The 19,807-nt window shown below is 36.7% G+C and overlaps 1 protein-coding gene across 2 annotated transcripts in view; it reads left to right on the top strand.

The window, feature by feature from the left end:
* The window catches only part of PNPT1 (polyribonucleotide nucleotidyltransferase 1), a 50,386-nt gene that overhangs the window by 25,220 nt on the left and 5,359 nt on the right, over nucleotides 1-19,807 (top strand). For both annotated transcript variants that reach the window (XM_012477257.3, XM_064364128.1), the window contains 12 exons: nucleotides 4,255-4,325; nucleotides 6,294-6,330; nucleotides 8,096-8,162; nucleotides 8,280-8,369; nucleotides 9,694-9,747; nucleotides 15,154-15,260; nucleotides 16,094-16,165; nucleotides 16,257-16,320; nucleotides 17,136-17,219; nucleotides 17,532-17,615; nucleotides 18,504-18,610; nucleotides 18,712-18,767. In XM_012477257.3, the coding sequence (XP_012332680.2) occupies nucleotides 4,255-4,325; nucleotides 6,294-6,330; nucleotides 8,096-8,162; nucleotides 8,280-8,369; nucleotides 9,694-9,747; nucleotides 15,154-15,260; nucleotides 16,094-16,165; nucleotides 16,257-16,320; nucleotides 17,136-17,219; nucleotides 17,532-17,615; nucleotides 18,504-18,610; nucleotides 18,712-18,767 (893 nt within the window). The remainder of the gene's footprint in view (nucleotides 1-4,254; nucleotides 4,326-6,293; nucleotides 6,331-8,095; nucleotides 8,163-8,279; nucleotides 8,370-9,693; nucleotides 9,748-15,153; nucleotides 15,261-16,093; nucleotides 16,166-16,256; nucleotides 16,321-17,135; nucleotides 17,220-17,531; nucleotides 17,616-18,503; nucleotides 18,611-18,711; nucleotides 18,768-19,807) is intronic.

Here is a 19,807-nt window from a genome sequence, read left to right as displayed (position 1 = left end):
AAAAGAAGACATACAAGAGGCCAACAAACATATGAAAAAATGCTCATCATCACTGGTCATTAGAGAAATGCAAATCAAAACTACATTGAGATACCATCTCACGCCAGTTAGAATGGCGATCATTAAAAAATCTGGAGAAAATAGATGCTGGAGAGGATGTGGAGAAATAGGAACACTTTTACACTGTTGGTGGGAGTGTAAATTAGTTCAACCACTGTGGAAAACAGTGTGGCGATTCCTCAAGGACCTAGAAATAGAAATTCCATTTGACCCAGCAATCCCATTACTGGGCATATATCCAAAGGATTATAAATCGTTCTACTATAAGGACACATGCACACGAATGTTCATCGCAGCACAGTTTACAATAGCAAAGACCTGGAACCAACCCAAATGCCCATCGATGATAGACTGGACAGGAAAAATGTGGCACATATACACCATGGAATATTATGTAGCCATTAAAAATGAGGAGTTTGCGTCCTTTGTAGGGACATGGATGAACCTGGAAACCATCATTCTCAGCAAACTGACACAAGAACACAAAACCAAACACCACATGTTCTCACTCATAGAAGGGTGTTGAACAAGGAGAACACATGGACACAGGGAGGGGAGCACTATACACGGGGGTCTGTTGCTGGGGAGTGGGGGGACAGCGGGGGGGGGAGTTGGGGAGGGATAGCATGGGGAGAAATGCCAGATATGGGTGAGGGGGAAGGAGGCAGCAAATCACACTGCCATGAATGCACCTATGCAACAACTTTGCATGTTTTTCACATGTACCCCAAAACCTAAAATGCAATTAAAAAAAAAAAAAAATTATTCCTTGTTAGAAATACAAAAAAAAAAAAAAAAGACACTGTCTTAACTGTGGTGTTAGCACCAGCCAGCTCTCCGTACATTTGCTAGCTTGTAGTTTTCTAAGACTGAGTAAACTTCTTATTTTTAGAAAAAAAAAAAAAAAAAAAAAAAAAAGAAATTCTTCTGTACCTCAAAGTTACAAAGTTACCCACCTACTTTTTCTATTAGCTTTCTAGTTTTAGCTGTCAAATTTAGACCATTAATTGATCTTTGAATTTATTCCTACACGTTGTATGAAAAGAAAACCTCCATAGTGAGCCAATTTTACATTATTTACTAATACTTTATTTTTCTCAGTGACTTGTGATGTCGCCTTATGATAGTCAAAGTTTATAAATACATTGTTAAACTATATCTTTTTACATTGTTATGTGAATTTTTGGGGCCACTGTCAAACTTTTTTAATTATTATTTGGGGTACATTTTTACATCTGAGAAGCAAATCGTCTTCCCTGTTTTCTCTTCCCCTCAAAATTGTTTTAAGATATAGGTACATTTGTTCCTTTTTTTCCTTTTTTCTTTTTTTCTTCTGAGACGGAATTTCACTCTTTCTCCCAGGCTGAAGTGCAATGGCACAATCTCAGCTCACTGAAACCTCCACCTTCCGGTTTCAAGCAATTCTGCCTCAGCCTCCCGAGAAGCTGGAATTACAGGCACACACCACTATGCCCAGCTAATTTTTTTATTTTTAGTAGAGACGGGGTTTCTCCATATTGGCCAGGCTGGTCTCTAATTCCCAACCTCGTGATCCACCCACCTCAGCCTCCCAAAGTGCTGGGATTACAGGCGTGAGCCACCGTGCCCGGCCCCATTTGTTCCTTTATATGAATTTTAGTTTATATCAAGTTCTCAAAATATCCCTTTAGGATTTCCAATAGTAATTGCACTACATTTATATATTTATCTGAGAGAAGAATGATACTTTTATAATTTAAGTTAGTCTTCAGAGTGAATACAGTGTGTCTCACTTTTGATTAAGGTTTTTTTTTATGCTCTTTAATCAAGTTTTTAAAATGCCTTCATTAAGATATTCTACATACTTTTGTTATCCATGGTGATAATCTCTGCCTTTGTAACTGTAGTACTTAGTCCATTCATGTTAAATTCAATCATTGATATAATTGAATGTACTGTCATTTTATTATTTATCTTTATTTTTCTGTTGTTTTTTGTTTCTCTATTTTTTACTTTCAGCCTTCTTTTTGAATTAATTGATTATTTTTTATAATTCTATTTTAATTTGCCTCTTGGTATTTTTCAGCTGTACCTCTGAATTATTTTTTAGTGAGTACTATAGAAATTACAGTATACATACATAACTTCTCACAAGTCATTTTATTTATATATATTTTAAAATTTTTGTTGAGACAGAGTTTCACCATGTTGCCCAAGCTAGTTTTGAACTCCTAGGCTCCAGTAGTCCTCCGGAGGCCTCAGCATCCCAAAGTGCTGGTATTACAGGCATGAGCCACCATGCCAGGCCCTCACAGTCTTTTTAGAATTAATTTTGTACCACTTAACATAAAATGAAGAAACTTTGCAACCATTTAGGTGCATTTCCCACCGCTTCTATCCTTTATATTGCAGTTGTCTTATGTGTTACAACTACATGTGTCATAAACCCCCACAAGGCAATGTCATAACTTTTATACAATCATATATTTTAAGGAAGTGATAAGAAAAAGATAAGACTTTTATATTGGCCCACATGTTTACCATTTCTGGTGCTTTTTATTTCTTCCTGAAGATCCAAGTATGGATCTAATATCATTTCCCTTCATTCTGACAAGACTTCCTTTAATATCATCCTATGAGTTTTCTAATAACAAATTCTAATTTTTTGTTTTTCGGAAATGTCTTTATATTGCCTTTATGTACAAAGAATCTTTTTTTTTTTAACCAGATACTGCATGTTCAGTGTACAAAGAATCTTTATGCTGGGTACAGAATTCTGGGGTGATTCTTTTTTCTTTTAGCACCTGAAGATGTTTCAGTGTTTTTTGTTCTCCATGTTCTGATGAAAAGGACGCATTCAAATCATTGTTTCTTATATGTTATGATTGTTTTCATGTGGGTGCTTTCAAGATTTGCTCCTTATCTTTGGTTTTCAGCATTATAATTGAAAGGTGTGGTTTCCTTTGAATTTATTCTACTAAAAGCGTTCTGAGCCTAAATCTGTACATTCATGTCTTTCACCAAACTTCAGAATTTTTATCTATTCTTTCTTCAAATATTTTTTCCTGCCTCATTCTCTCTTCTTGCCTTCTGGAATTGTAACTGCACATACGTTATCCTTTTGATACAGTCCTATAGGTGACTGCAACTATGTTCTCTTCCCTCTCTCCTGCAAATTGGACAATTTCTGTTCACTCATCTTCATGCTCACTGACTCATGCTATCTCCTTTCCATTATGAGATCTTAAAGTTTTCAGTTTTAGAATTTTCACTTATTCTTTTTTGTCCTTTTTTTTGTTACACTACTGTGAGATTATTTCCACATACCTTTTTTTTAATGTCCTTTGAGTATACTTATAATAGCTGTTAAAAATATTTTGCCTGCTAATCCACCTTCTTAATCAACTCAGAATCAGCCTCCATTCCTTGTCTTTTTTCTTGAGAATGTGCCCTGTTTCCTGTTTCATTGTAGGTTATATACTGGATGTTGTAAATGATACATTGTAGAGTGTCTGGATTATATTACGTTTCTTTCTACAAAGAACACTGATTTTTTTTTTCTTTTTTTGAGATGGAATCTCACTCTGTTGCCCAGGCTGGAGTACAGTGGCACACAACCTCGGCTCACTGCAACCTCCGCTTCCTGGGTTCAAGCAGTTCTCTGCCTCATCCTCCTGAGTAGCTGGGACTACAGGTGTACACCACCATGCCTGGCTAATTTTTGTATTTTTAGTAGAGACTGTTTCACCATATTGGCGAGGCTGGTCTTGAACTCCTGACCTTGTGATCTGCCTGCTTCGGCCTCCCAAAGTGCTGGGATTACAGGCATGAGCCACCACACCTGGCCTGATTTTTTAAAATTTTAAGCAGGCAGTTTTATTGGCTGAACCAGTATTGAGGCTTTCTCAGCGAACTCTCATATATAGTTCTTAAAAATACTGCTTTCTCTTCCTGCCTTCCTTCCCCAGCACTCCTAGTGCAGTGCTTTACATTTGTAGTCTGTATGATGTTAGAACTTTGGATTATTGAGATTTACACATAGTATGAATATTTATAGGATAAATAAGTGTTTACTGCACTTAGCAGGATGGCAAGCTTTGTGTAGGATGTACTTAGTCCATTTTTTTAAGAGTTAGTTGGATTCTTCAAATATTTTTAGTTTTCATCTTTGTGGTTAGTGTATTAAAGCCTGAGAAGTTCTTTTTTCTTTTTTAGGTGCTTTGTACCGTTACATTTGATTCATTAGAATCCAGTATTAAGTCAGATCAAGTTATAACAGCTATAAAGTAAGTTATGTTTTTATGATGTTTGTTATGTTTTATGAAGTTCTAGTATATAATTAAAGCTTATGTGATATATTATTAGTCGTTACTTTTTTTAACTTGTATTTTTGTACTTTATTTTTCTGTTTACATCATGATTTCAAAGGATTGTGTGTGTATGTGCTATACTGTCTTCTAAATCACTGGTTTGCAACAAATATTGGTAAATCATTTAATTCTTTAATGTGAGTACATTTAGTTTGTTCTGTGTCTCTAGAATGATTTCTTAGGACAGACTTCCTTGGTAATCTTGAATGGATTGGTTTTTCTATTTGAAACAAGAGGGCAAATAAATAGACGAAAGTTCCCATTGCTGAAACTAAGCTGGAGGCTATTAATGGAAAGCTTTGTCTCAGCAATCCCATTACTGGGTATATATCCAAAGGATTATAAATCATTCTACTATAAGGACACATGCACACGAATGTTCATTGCAGCACAGTTTACAATAGCAAAGACCTGGAACCAACCCAAATGCCCATCGATGATAGAGTGGACAGGGAAAATGTGGCACATATACACCATGGAATATTATGCAGCCATCAAAAACGAGTTCGCATCCTTTGTAGGGACATGGATGAACCTGGAAACCATCATTCTCAGCAAACTGACACAAGAACACAAAATCAAACACCGCATGTTCTCACTCATAGGCGGGTGTTGAACAATGAGAACACATGGACACAGGGAGGGGAGCACTACACACTGGGGTCTGTTGGGGGGAAATAGGGGAGGGACAGCGGCGGGTGGGGAGTTGGGGAGAGATAGTATGGGGAGAAATGCCAGATATAGGTGAAGGGGAGGAAGGCGGCAAATCACACTGCCACGTATGCACCTATGCAACAATCTTGCATGTTCTTCACATGTACCCCAAAACCTAAAATGCAATACAAACAAAAGAAAAGCTTTGTCTAATCCCAAGCCACATCGTGATTTTGTGTTCAGAAATACTCGGCTGTCCTCCTCTGCTCCTAAAAAAGTCAACAATAAAATCATGCTGATCAATTTTGATGATAAGAATCTGTATTGCAGTCCTCACCAGTATTATTGCATCAGAGTCTTGACACTCATAGCCAGTTCTTTATTTTCCTCAGTGCCTAGTAGGGCTACTTCCAGTTCCTTATTTAAGGGTCTCAGAAGACCACAGGGCTCAGTCTCCCTTTTCCTGCTGCCCAACTGATGAGGATAATTCCCAGTATATTCAAGATAGCCCCTGTAATTGATTTCCATGTATCTGATAAAATCAACAGTGCAGCTGTGTGTGTGTGATGGTGGAATGCAGAGCACTGGGCTTGGTCAGGAAACCTCCATATATTCTAGTCTTAGGTCTATAACCTATGTAAATAAAGGGGCACATGCCGTCACTCAGCTACACTGGCCTTTGGTTTCTATTTCTTGTAAAATGAACGGGGCCAATGACCCACTATAATGCCCTCTAGCTCCCCAGTTCTGTGATTCCTTTAGTCCTTTGAAGGAGTTTGATTTTTAGATTTCTTTTTCCAAAGTTACAGTTTATAATCATGCAGATTCTGCCCCATCCCAGGACTTTTTCTTCATTTCCCATGTTGACTGCGAGAAGCATTGTAGCTCTGAGATTTAACTAATGTGGTTATAGCATTTAGGATTCTCTCAGTAGTTGTTAATGCTTAAAAATACATCTGTTGTCTTGTCTTAGTATTAAAATTTGGATTTAAGGACTTATATTTAAAGCAAAATTGGCTTTCTAAATCTGTACAATTTATTCATAAGCCCCAGGAGAAAGTATCATCTCACAATCATCCTTCTAATTAATTCTGTGGTTTTCAGTTTCAGTCTAATATTTATTAATACCTAGTTGTTTTGTAAAATCCCCTTAAATATGTTTTAGTTGTTTATTGAAACAAATACGTTTTTTTCCTATGATGTTTTTAATATGATGCCTTTTATTTGTAGTGGGATAAAAGATAAAAATTTCATGCTGCATTATGAGGTAAGGTGAATTTTTTTCCCCAAAATTTTATTTTATTTATATTTGTGAGACAAGGTCTCACTCTGTTGCCCAGGCTGGAGTGAGTGGTGCAGTCTTAGCTCACTGCAACCTCTGCCTCCCAGGCTCAAGATATCCTCTCGCCTCAGCCTCCTGAGTAGCTGGGATTACAGGCATGTGCAACCACGATTGGCTAATTTTTTTTATTTTTTTCTAGAGAATGTTGCTCTGGCTGGAACATTTTATTTTTAAAAACTTCCAGGATACAGTAAAGTTGAAAGAACTTTTCAGTGACTATCCATATATCCACTATCTGGATTTTACCAATAATAATATTTTACTTTGCTAGTTTTATCATATATCTATTAAGGTCAATTTTGGGGGTACTGTTTTATTGTTTACAGAAGGCATGGCAAGCTTTGTGTAGAATGATAAGTAGAGAGAGATATAAGTAGTATTTTAGAGAATACTTTAGTACTACTTTAGATACTTGATTCACAAAAAATCCTAAGGGACCAGACCTAGTATAAAGTACTTTTAATTTTGTTATTTGAAGAATATACATGGAGAGCAGGGCATGGTGGCTCATACCTGTAATCCCAGGCCTTTGAGAGGCCGAGGCAGGAGAATAGCTGAGCTCAGAAATTCAAGACCAGCTTGCGCAACATAGTGAGATCCTGTCTCTGCCCTCTATTTCCTGCCAATTGACTGCTAGATTCAGAGGTTTAATCAGATTACTGCTCCATCACTGCTTTTAAAATTTTTCTTGTTAAACTGGAATTACAGATTTTGGGGGGGATTTTTTTTTTTTTTTTTTTTTTTTTTTGAGACGGAGTTTCGCTCTTGTTACCCAGGCTGGAGTGCAATGGCATGATCTCGGCTCACCGCAACCTCCGCCTCCTGGGTTCAGGCAATTCTCCTGCCTCAGCCTCCTGACTAGCTGGGATTACAGGCGTGTACCACCACGTCTGGCTAATTTTTGTATTAGTAGATACAGAGTCTCACCATGTTGGCCAAGCTAGTCTCAAACTCCTGAGCTCAAGTGATCCGCCTGCCTCAGCCTCCCAAAGTGCTGGGATTACAGGCATAAACCATTGTGCCCAGCCTGAAATTACAGATTTTTATGGGAAATCTTCCAGTTCTCAAATGATCACAATGAATTCACATTCCTTCAAGGTAACATATCCATCAAATGAAACAGTTTGCAACCACTGGCTAAAATAAAACTCTTATGGAAAAGAGCTGTTTCCTCTATACATTTTTGTCATTATGTTTTGCTTGAGAAATACTTCAAAATATGCAACTTGCCATTCATGTATTTTGTTTCATATCTGAAAGAGGTGGTGGAGAGAGACAATTCTAAAAAGTATCAGTGTAAATTGTTTCAATTTAGTGAAATAAATGTTGGCTTTGCTATGGAAAAAGCTGTGAATCTTCAGTGTATACTTTTAAAATATGTATATGTTTTCTTTCAAAAATATAACATTTTGTTATTGTTAATAATTTAAACATTATGGAAATTTATGGTGTAAATCCCCATACGCTTCCAGTTCCCACACCCCAAGCTATTTACACACTGGAAATAGCTACTTATAGCAATTTGGTATGTATGTTAAATTTACATCATACATTTTCTGTGTATTTATTAATGTACTTTTTTTAAAAAAAATGAGATTCCTCTGTTCTAGAAGTTTTCTTAATGTTTTGGTAATATAACTTGGACATCTTTTCATGTCAATTGTATATGTGTGTGTGTTTCTTTTTTAAGTTTCCTCCTTATGCAACTAATGAAATTGGCAAAGTCACGGGTTTAAATAGAAGAGAACTTGGGCATGGTAAGTACAGATCTGTAAACTTACATGGTATTCTTACAGAGACTTATTACTTTTTTTTTTTTGCCCCACCACCCGATTTAGTACATTTTTTACTTATTGTTTTCTATTCTAATTTAGGTGCTCTTGCTGAGAAAGCTTTGTATCCTGTTATTCCCAAAGATTTTCCTTTCACCATAAGAGTTACATCTGAAGTCCTAGAGTCAAATGGTATGGTACTGAAATACTTCTTTCATAGTAAGGACCAAATTCCCTATTCTGTTATTAAGTTTTCAAATGTAATGTTACATTATGTTTATTACTACAGAACCCAAGTTTATTGCAAGAGAAAAATGTATTGAATTAATCATATACTTGTCTGAAACTCTGTTCTTAGCTAACGAGTTGCTTTGAAAGCAATATAAAACAAATATTTTTCTTTATCTGTTATAATAGATCCAGTTTGGCTTGTTTATTTTATTTCTAACCACAGAACAAGGTTAGCAGAAGAGAAAGGGCCAAAACAGAGTGATCATTAGGCAAGGGATATCTGTCACATATCCACATGAATAATAAATGGACATCACAGACGGAGTCTAGGCTAAAAGGTCACATTTAAATAAAAAATTCAGGCCAGGCGTGGTGGCTCATGCCTGTAATCCTAGCACTTTGGGAGGCCAAGGCAGGTGGATCAGGAGGTCAGGAGATCAAGACCATCCTGGCTAACATGGTGAAACCCCTGTCTCTACTGAAAATACAAAAAATTTAGCTGGGCGTGGTGGCACATGCCTGTAGTCCTAGCTACTCAGGAGGCTGAAGCACAAGAATGACTTGGACCCAGGAGATGGAGGTTGCAGTGAGCCGAGATTGTGCCACTGCACTCCAGCCTGGGTGACAGAGTGAAACTCCATCTCAAAAAAAAAAAAAAAAAGAATCTTTATAGCAATACTGTTCAATAGAACTTTTTGTGATGGGTTGGGTGCAGTGGCTCATGCCTATAATCCCAGCACTTTGGGAGGCCAAGGCAGGTGGATCACAAGGTCAGGAGATTGAGACCATCCTGGTTAACATGGTGAAACCCTGTCTCTACTAAAAATACAAAAAAATAGCTGGGCATGGTGGTGGGCGCCTGTAGTCCCAGGTACTCGGGAAGCCGAGGCAGGAGAATCGCTTAAACTCAGGAGATGGAGGTTGCAATGAGCAAAGATCATGCCACTGTACTCCAGCCTGGGTGACAAAGCGAGACTCTATCGTGGGGGAAAAAAAAACTTCTTGTGATGATAGAAATCCTCTTTATCTGTGCTGTCCAGTTGAGGAATTGAATTTAATTGATTTAACTTTTAGTAGCCACTTGTAGCTAATGGCTACCATATTGGACCATGCGGCCCCATAGTTTTTGGCTTAGGAGAGTTTGCCTTAGGTGCTTTTAATAAGAAGGAAGAAGAGACTATTGAATATCTCTATTGTAATTGAATATTTATAAGGAAATAACCGATAACATTTTCTACATTTAAAAAATCAGTATACTGTAAAGCAGCTGTTTTTCTTTCTTTAGGGTCATCGTCTATGGCATCTGCATGTGGTGGAAGTTTAGCATTAATGGATTCAGGTAAAAGAATTATGTCTCAAAACTGCTAATATTGCTCATGCCTGTAATGCCAGCACTTTGGGAGGCCAAGGCAAGAGAGGCTCACTTGAGGCCAAGAGTTCAAGACAAGCCTGAGCAGCATAGCAAAACCCCATCTCTACCAAAAAAGTTTAAAAAAAAAAATGCTAGCCTTTTATATACACCTGTTACTATAAAATGTAAGATTTCTTTAAATTGGATTTTAGTAAAACTCAAAGTCAGATTACAGTTGACCAAATCAAGCCAGAGACAAAATGGTTGAAAAGTAGAGCTTTGGATAGCCAGATAACTGTTGGAATTCTTATTTTTAGCTAAAAGCAGTACACTGAAAAACTTTTATTTGCATTGGTGACCTAGTAAACTTTATTTCCTTCCAAAAGGTAGAGAGCTCCAGAATTGATTCCAATCACCAAGGAAGTTTTGATTAGTAAGTACTATTAGGACTCATAATAGAAAGCAACTGTAATCTTTCAGTTGATTTATACAAGCCAAGAGAACAATGCCATTCAGGCATGTACACAGAAGTTTAGGAAGGCAGACTACAGATGGTTCATTATAATCCCCGAGTCTAAAACAGCAAACAGGAAAGCATTATAGTGCTAGGAGATTCTTAAAACCAATTTGTGCCAAACCATCATCAGTGGTGCTATTCAAGAAGAAAGAGAGAAGGAATCTCTTTTCTTCTTGAATAGCACCACTGATGCTATTCAAGAAGTTAGTAAAGTTAGTTAGTAAAGTGTCTTTACTTGTTAGTAAAGACACTAACAAGGCCACAGAAGGAGTTCTCTGATAAGTTCACACATTTACAGTACTGGCATGAAAGACAGAAAGGAAGACCATAACAAAGGATAAAATAAAAAATGGTGTGAGGCTGGGCGAGGTGGCTCACGCCTGTAATCCCAGCACTTTGGGAGGCCAAGGTGGGCGGATCACAAGGTCAGGAGATCGAGACCATCCTGGCCAACATAGTGAAACCCCATCTCTATTAAACAAAAAAATGATATGAATATGTAATAATATTATCTAGAAAAATTAAAAAATAGGCCAAAGCAAAAAATGCTAAAAGTGCTTTTCTAATTTATTCAATGGAGGAAAACATAATCTGATATTTAAGGCAGCTGGCAAAATACTGCTGCTACTATTTTCATCTTAATTCTTTCACTCTACAAATCTTTACTCTGTGGCACCTATGTGCCAAACACTGATCTAAGTTCTTAGGACATGGTGATGAACAAAACAGCCCTTGTCTTCATGGCACTTGTGTTTCTCAGCCTTCTAAATCTCATATTGGAAAACACTGAACAAATCTTGAAAAAGGTGAACTGAAAAATAAAAGACGACATCATAGGAGAGTCTTTACTTGCCATTTTTAAATGAATTCATATCTTTTAGTCTAGACAAAAACTCATCTTTGATTATAATGAGAACTTCAGGATTAGATTACTGAAGTATAATGGCAGTCATTGAGAAATCATGGAGACTGGTATCCCAAGGACGGAAAATAGTCTCATTATTGGAAGAGAAGAAAAGTGTTTTCTATAAAATATAACCCAGTGAACTTGACAGTGACCCTCAACAAGACTTTTAAGAACTTATAAAAATAATGGTTTATAAGTAGCTTAGAAAAGAAAGGGGCCACCGTGCTGGTGGCTCACACCTGTAATCCCAGCACTTTGGGAGGCCGAGGCAGGTCAATCACTTGAGGTCGGGAGTTTGAGACCTGCCTGGCCAACATACTGAAACCCTGTCTCTACTAAAAATACAAAAATTAGCCGGGCATGGTGGTGGGCACCTGTAATCCCAGGTACTTGGGAGGCTGAGGCAGGAGAATCGCTTGAACCCAGGAGGCAGAGGTTGCGGTGAGCAGAGATCGCGTCACTGCACCCCAGCCTAGGAAACAGAATGACTCCGTCTCAAAAAAAAAAAGAAAGAAAGAAAGAAAAAGGACTACAGAGAGAAACCAGAAGAGACTCCTCCAAAATAAGTCATGCCATTGTTAATTCACTTTCTGTTTTTGAAGAAATTACTAGATTTGCAGTAGAGGGTGTTGCTGTTGGTGTGAGGTATGTATAAATCAGCTTTACATTTATGATATCTTGTGCAAATGATGCAGAAATTTAGACTAGATAAGAGGTGCACCAAGCATACTGATTAAGGGATGAACAAAGCGACTGTTGAATCTGATCAGCAGGTCAGAGGAGGATCTCAAGTTGAAGACTTGAGGATGCTTATTTCAGCCCTGTCTCTTTCAGTGTTGACTAGACTGAGAACACTGGCCTGCCAATAAAAAGGATACTGATTAAAAGGAATGAGTGACTGATTTGTTAAATGACAAAATTGAACAGGATAAAAAAAAATATGGAGCTCAATAGTTTAAATTTGAAGAGTCAAAAATCCAAAAAATTAAATTTGATGAGAATGAATGTCAAATCCTGTGGGATGGGCCAATACAGGTATACAGTTCAATTCAAAAATGAATGCTTTCCCTGCCCTAAGTGAGGCACTGTGCTATGCCCCAGGGATACAAATTGTACCCAGTTTTTGAAAAAGCTTAAAGATTTGAAGACAAGCAAAAAGATACTAATAGATCAAAGAAGTAGTAATACAAATATGTATGAGGCATACAAGGTGATTGATGAACTAGGCTGAGCATAACTGGCTGAGAGAGACTACATTTCATCTGGTTTTAAAGGCTGAGTAGTTGTTGACTGGGCATATTAGGAGCAAGGCCTATATTTCACATGAAATGACCAGCATGTGCAAAGTTAAGAAGTTATGAAACAGTGTAGTATGTTTCAGGAATATACTCGAAGAGGTGTTAAGGTAATAAACTAGAACCAGATGTTGAAGGTCATTGTTATGCTAAGGAGTTTGGACTTAAAGCCAGAATTTTTCCAATTCAGTATTCCATGGAATAGTGTTCCACAGGACATTGATTATTGTATGCCATGAAAAAATTTGTTTTGTTTTAAAGTAAGTTTCAGCAGGGGTAAGCAGGTTTATTTAATGTGGGTTAAATAGACTAAAAAGCTAATCAGAATACTGACTCTCTAGGAATAGGACATGTAATATTTTTCCAAATTTATTTGACCACAGAATATGTACAAAAATTTCCTGAAAGCAGGCAATGGAGAACTTGGAGGATTTTATGAAAAACAGTGGCATGATTTGAATCTGCTTTTGTTTTTTCCAAACAGTTTTTCCCAGCTTAAGTGATGAATGGCCCTGGGGAATGAGATGAGAGAGACTAAGAAGTAAAGAGAAACTAAAATCTGGGAAGCCATACAGGGAGATTGTTACTAGGGCAGGAAATGATGTGGACTCAGACTAAAAAGTAGCAATAGGTATTTTAATATTTAGGGTAAAGGATAGCTTTCTAAAAAATAAACAGATCTTTGTGACTTGATGGGATATAGAAATGAGGAAAGAAATGATGATTCTGGCATGTGTGTCTTAGTTGGTTCCAACCAAAGAATGCAGGAGGAAAAGGATTTTTTGAAAGTGGTTCAATTTTGAACATATATATTTCTTTTATTATTATTATTATTATTTATAGAGATGAAGTCTCACTATGTTGCCCAGGCTGGTCTGAAATTCCTGAGTTAGATCCTCCCATCACTGCCTGCCAAAGCATTGGAATTACAAGCGTGAGCCACCAGGTCTGGCTCAATTTGGAATACATATTTAAGGTGTTTTGGGGACATGAAGCCAGACATGTTTGACAAGCAGTTTATTTACACAGGTCCAGGCTTTGGTACAGAGAGTGGACAGAATGGATAGATTTTTACATCATCAACATTATAGACGGTGGTTGAAACCATGAGTATAGATAAGATTGCTTAGAGAAAATGAAATGAAATCCATACTCCTTTTTATCAAAGTAAATTCCAAGTGATCAAAACTTAAACATTTTTAAACAAATGAAAGATGGTTAAATTTTATCAAAATCTTGGAGAAGAAAGGCTCTGCTAAGCAAAACCCAGGAACCATGATTGTGTAAACTAAAAATTCTACACGGAAAATTAATCACCATAAGCAAAGTCAACAAACTAGGAAATAAAATATTTTATATTTACATGTTATAAAACATATTATCTTTATATTTTAATAAAGATCTATCCATATTGAAAGAAAATCAATAATAAAAAGACTGCCAACCAAGTATAAAAATGGTTGAAGGCCATAAACAGGGAGTTCTCAAAATAAGACATATAAATAAGTTTATGAACATGAAAAAGTTTTCAACCTCAATCATAAAAAACAGGTCAGATTTAAAATAATCAACCGTTTTTTAACTTTTAAATTGAGAAAAATCAAAAGATTTGACAAGAAATAACAAGAATATAGGATAGCATGTACCTTCTTATACTAGTAGTAAAAGTTTAAAATGCTGTGTCTTTAGAAGGCAGTTTGACAGTGTAACAAATGTAAATGTACATGCATTTTGACTCAGCAGTCACTTTTCTGTGTGTGACTTACAAAACATAGAGGGAGTACTATGCAGTCATTCAAAGGAATAAAGTAGAGCTTTGTGTGGTGGTATGTGTCAATATCCAAAACATGTTATTAAATGGAAAAAGGCAAGGTGCAGAACAGTAAATGCATACAGTATGCTGCCATGAGTAAAGAAAACAAAAGATTATATTTACATTTATGCTTGTGCACAGAAATTTTCCAGGAGGATACACTAATGGTAGCTGCCATGGGGAGGTAAACTGAGGGGTTCAGGCTGGAAGAATTTACCAAATAGATGCTTACTTTCCAACAAAAAGAATAAGACATCAGAAGCAAAAGAGCAAAGCAATGGATAATTTAAGAGTTACAAAGTTTGCTATTATTAGAGAAGTTTTTTGCTGGATATAGTACTTGTTTACATTGTTTAGGGAACTTCATTATATGTTCAAAAACAAATGAAGTAGTCAGATGACCTCTTAAGACTTTTCCAACTCAGCTTTGGTGATTGTCAATTTAGACAACAGTATCCACTTACATTAAAAATAAATGTCAGCTGGGCGCGGTGGCTTGTGCCTGTAATCCCAACACTTCGGGAGGCCAAAGCTAGTGGATCACCTGAGGTCAGGAGTTCAAGACCAGCATGGCCAACATGGTGAAACCCCATCTCTACTAAAAATACAAAAAAAAATAGCCAGGCATGGTAGCAGGTGCCTATATTCCCAGCTATTAAGGAGGCTGAGGTGGGAGGATCTCTTGAACCCAGGAGGCAGAGGCTACAGTGAGCCAAGATCATGCCACTGCACTCCAGCCTGGGCAACAGAGTGAGACTCCCTCTCAAAAAAAAAAAACAAAAAAAAAAACAGTTAATAGATAAATAAGTGTTTTAAGCTGGATGTACATATTACCCACAAAAGTTCTTTTTCCCAATTACAGGGGTTCCAATTTCATCTGCTGTCGCAGGCGTAGCCATAGGATTGGTCACCAAAACCAATCCTGAGAAGGGTGAAATAGATGATTATCGTTTGCTGACAGATATTCTGGCAAGTACATTCCCGGTTTTAAATATTTAATAATGAAGAATAAACATAAAAGATAAAAGCAAATCAAATAATGGTGAAGACTATGTACTTTGCACGTAACATATTCTTAGAAGAAAGCTAGTATCTGAAGAACAGGTACTTGTTCTCTTCCTCTTCTGCAGGTTCATCTTAGCTCTTAAAGGATGTGAGTTTAAAAAAGATATTATATTAATAGTAATAGACGAGGCACAGTTGGTTATACCTGTAATCTCAGCATTTTGGGAAGCTGAGGCACATGGATCACTTGGGGTCAGGAGATCAAGACAAGCCTGGCTAATGTGGCAAGACCCCATCTCTACTAAAAATACAAAAATTAGCCGGGCATGTAATCCCAGCTACTCGACAGGCTGAGGCAGAACTGCTTGAACCCAGGAGGCAGAGGTTATACTGGGCCGAGACTGTGCCACTGCACTCCAGCCGAGGCAAGAGAGCAAGACTCTGTCTCTAAATAAATAAATAAAATGATTACTTTAAACAAATAGTAATACTTACACTTAAGTATTACAGTAGTATACAGTGTAAGTTTTCATAATGGCTCACTTTAGGATGATCATAAATTTATCCTTATGCATTAATGAGGCAAAGAAATGCTATAAATGATGTTTCTGGTGAAAATAATTGTAGCTTAAAAAGTCACAAATTGGAAGCAGTAGTTAATGTAGAAAACATTGCTCTGTGTTTTGTCTTAGAGGATACGGTTGACTTCTAAAACTTTTTTTTGAAATGTTTCTATAGCGAATATGTTGATTTTGGTTTTGTTTAAAACTATGTCATAACTTTTTTAATTCCCAAAGGGAATTGAAGATTACAATGGTGACATGGACTTCAAAATGGCTGGCACTAGTAAAGGAATAACTGCATTACAGGTATTTTAAAACTCATTTTGTTTCATTTTTGTAACATTTAAATAATGCTATGAGTCAATATTTATATAATTCTTTGACTTTTCTATCTTAGGCTGATATTAAATTACCTGGAATACCAGTAAAAATTGTAATGGATGCTATTCAACAAGCTTCAGGTGAGCCAGTGTACTTGATTCTCCTTTCATTCTGTTCCAGTTTGCTAATGAGAACTATAGTTCTCATTGTGCTTATTATAAAATATTGCTTTAAAAAGTGGAATTTCAAATGACTTAACTCAAAGTACTGGCCAGGTCCGATGGCTGACATCTGTAATCCCAGCACTTTAGGAGGCCGAGATGGGCAGATCACTTGAGATCAGGAGTTCTAGACCAGCCTAGCCAACATGGTGAAACCCTGTCTCTACTAAAAATATAAAAATTAACCAGGCATTGTGGCACATGCCTATAATCCCAGCTACTCAGGAGGCTGAGACAGAGAATCACTTGAGCCCAGGAGGCAGAGGTTGCAGTGAGCTGAGATCATGCCACTGCACTCCAGCCTGGGTGACACAAGGAAACTGTCTCAAAAAAAGGAAGTATTAAGTAGCCAGGCATGGCATGGTGGCTTATCCTAGTACTTTAGGAGGTCAAGGCAGGAGGTCTGCTTGAGCCCCAGGAGTTCAAGACCAGTCTGGGCAACACAGACCCCATATCTATTTTTTAAAAAAATGAAGAACTAAATTTTGGGGGCACATGAATAAACATCAAAGTCGGTTACCAGTGAAATTTCAATTTTTGCAAATAAGGCAACTCTCTTTAAGATAGGATTATGGAGAAAAGAATATGAGTGAATTTTCAAGGTAATTAGAATGTGGAGAGCTTCAGTTATTAAGCTAAAGGGTTTGGATTGTACATCATAAAAACTAAGAGTGCAGCTATTTCAGATCATATTTATGTAGTTATAACTTTTATTGTGTTTTTATCTCTTCTAGTGGCAAAAAAGGAGATATTACAGATCATGAACAAAACTATTTCAAAACCTCGAGCATCTAGAAAAGAAAATGGACCCATTGTAGGTAATACATTAAAATTTTAGTGATCATTGTAAGAAACATTAATATATGAACGAATATTACTGTTCTTAAATTGTTTTTACCCAACACACAAAATAAAAATATTTTAAATACTTTTAGCTAAAATGCTTTAAATTTTAGGGAATATTCTTTAACACTTTTCAGTAATTTTAATCATCTACTTTTCTGTTTTATAGTAAAATATTTTTACATGTGTCTAGGTTAAAAAAAAAAAAAACTCAAGTGACCATGACATGTTTTTAGGTTCATGTATCTACTTAAATTTTTTACATATTTGTCTGTATTATATTCCAGAAACTGTTCAGGTTCCATTGTCAAAACGAGCAAAATTTGTTGGACCAGGTGGATATAACTTAAAAAAACTTCAGGCTGAAACAGGTAAGAGTTGTATGAAGTTTGGGGTTTTTTAATTCAATGCTAGACCATATCAGGATTTTTTTTTGTAACATTTTATAGTTGAATATCTAGAATAATTTTTAGTTTTTAACTTTAGAGGAACTATTACTTAGTTATTTCTGGTTATTCTGCTACTTTCACTTAATTTTATTTATACTCTTTTATTTAAAGAGTATACACAATTTATTTTTCCTGACACAATGTTTGAATTACCTAGTACTTCAGCGTTTGAGGTTATTGCAAGAGAGTGAGAAGCAGAGTCACCTTAGCCATTTGCTAAGATTGAGAAACTGATATGATTTTGTCCCTTATTCATTTATTTACCCTTCTAAAGAGTAAGCAGGAGAAAGAAAAATGGTGAGGAAAGTGTTCTATTATAGTTTTTACTTGTAATTAAGAGAGCAGAATCAGACTCTCCAAAATTTGTATTGGTATATTTGATTCCACCAGGTGGTGAGCTTCAATAAATCAAGCATATTAGCTCACCACTGTATCCCCAGGGCCTACCTAGTATCACTGGAATGAGCAAGTTAACTTTTTTTTTTTTTTTTTTTTTTGAGACAGGGTCTTCCTCTGTCACCCAGACTGGAGTGCAGTGTACAATCACCATTCACTGCAGCCTTGACCCCTGGGCTCAAGTGATCCTCTGGACTCTGATGCCCAAGTAGTTGGGCACATGCTACTGGACCCAACTAATTTTTTAATTTATTTTTTGTAGCAACAGGCTCTCCCTGTGTTGCCCAGGCTGGTCTTAAACTCCTCAGCTCAACTGATCCTCCCACCTCAGCCTCCCAGAATGCTGAGATTCCAAATGTGACCCACCATGCCCAGCCAAGTTAACTTTAATATGTTAAATTATGTTTTTAAAAGGTGTAACTGTTAGTCAGGTGGATGAAGAAACATTTTCTGTATTTGCACCAACACCTAGTGCTATGCATGAGGCAAGAGACTTCATTACTGAAATCTGCAAGGATGATGTAAGTATAGATCATATTACATATCATATAGATATATTTGGTTTTTCTACTTTTTGTTGATGTTTTCTTTATGAATCTCATGGCTTATTTTGCACTTACAGCAGGAGCAGCAATTAGAATTTGGAGCAGTGTATACTGCCACAATAACTGAAATCAGGTAATAGCAAGTAATATTCTGTGCTGAGCTTTTTCCTTTATATTTTTATCCCACAGTGGGATGCAGTGGTGCCCTCATACCTCTTAGCAACTTCAAACACTTAGGATCAAGCAATTCTCCCACCTCAGCCTCCTGAGTATTTAGGACTACAAGCACAAACCACCACACCTTGCTGACTTTTTAATTTTTTGTAAAGACAGGGTTTCACTGTGTTACCCAGATTGGTCTTAAGCCCCTGGCCTTAAGTGATCCTCCCGCCTCAGCCTCCTAAAGTGCCAGGATTACAAGCATGAGCCACCATGCTCAGCCTTGTGTTGGTTTTTAACACATTTCTATTACAATCCCAATTTAATTTCACATTTACTTTATTTACTTTGAAATCATAAGGTATTTAGATTACATGCCATTGCCATATAATCATGACTTTTTAAGGTATAGTATATTTTCTGTATCATTTTGTAGAATTTCAGTAACATAGTTGTGTGGTTCTAATTATAATAGATTCTTCTAACTGAATTCTTTTTTTTTTTTTTTTTTTTTTTTTTTTTTTTTTAAGACGGAGTCTCACTCTGTCGCCCAGACTGGAGTACAGTAGCGTGATCTCAGCTCACTGCAACTTCTGCCTCCTGGGCTCAAGCAATTCTTCTGCCTCAGCCTCCCGAGTAGCTGGGACTATAGGTGGGCGCCACCATGCCCAGCTAATTTTTGCATTTTTAGTAGAGACAGGGTTTCACCAAATTGGCAAAGCTCGTATCGAACTCCTGACCTTTCAATCCACCCACCTTGGCCTCCTTTCAAAGTGCTGGGATTATAGGCATTAGCCACCACACCCAGTCTGAATTCTTTAACCAAATTTTCCACCATTTTAATTTTACCAGTAAATATTAAATAGGCCCAAAATAGACCTAGCAATATTTCCTTTTTCCTTTTTTTTTTCTTTTGATGGCTTGTTTTAAATATAATCTGAATGCTTAATTGGCACATATTTTTAAATGCCAATTTTAATCTCAAAGTATTTTTTTTTTACCAGCTAAAAGAGA

The sequence above is a fragment of the Aotus nancymaae genome, unplaced genomic scaffold, assembly GCF_030222135.1.
Source record: "Aotus nancymaae isolate 86718 unplaced genomic scaffold, 86718_ANA_hifiasm-v0.15.2.pri h1tg000057l, whole genome shotgun sequence".
NCBI classification, from domain to species: Eukaryota; Metazoa; Chordata; class Mammalia; order Primates; family Aotidae; genus Aotus; species Aotus nancymaae.
The sequence above is the reverse complement of the archived record's forward strand: the minus strand, read 5'-3'. Positions and strand labels throughout refer to the sequence as shown.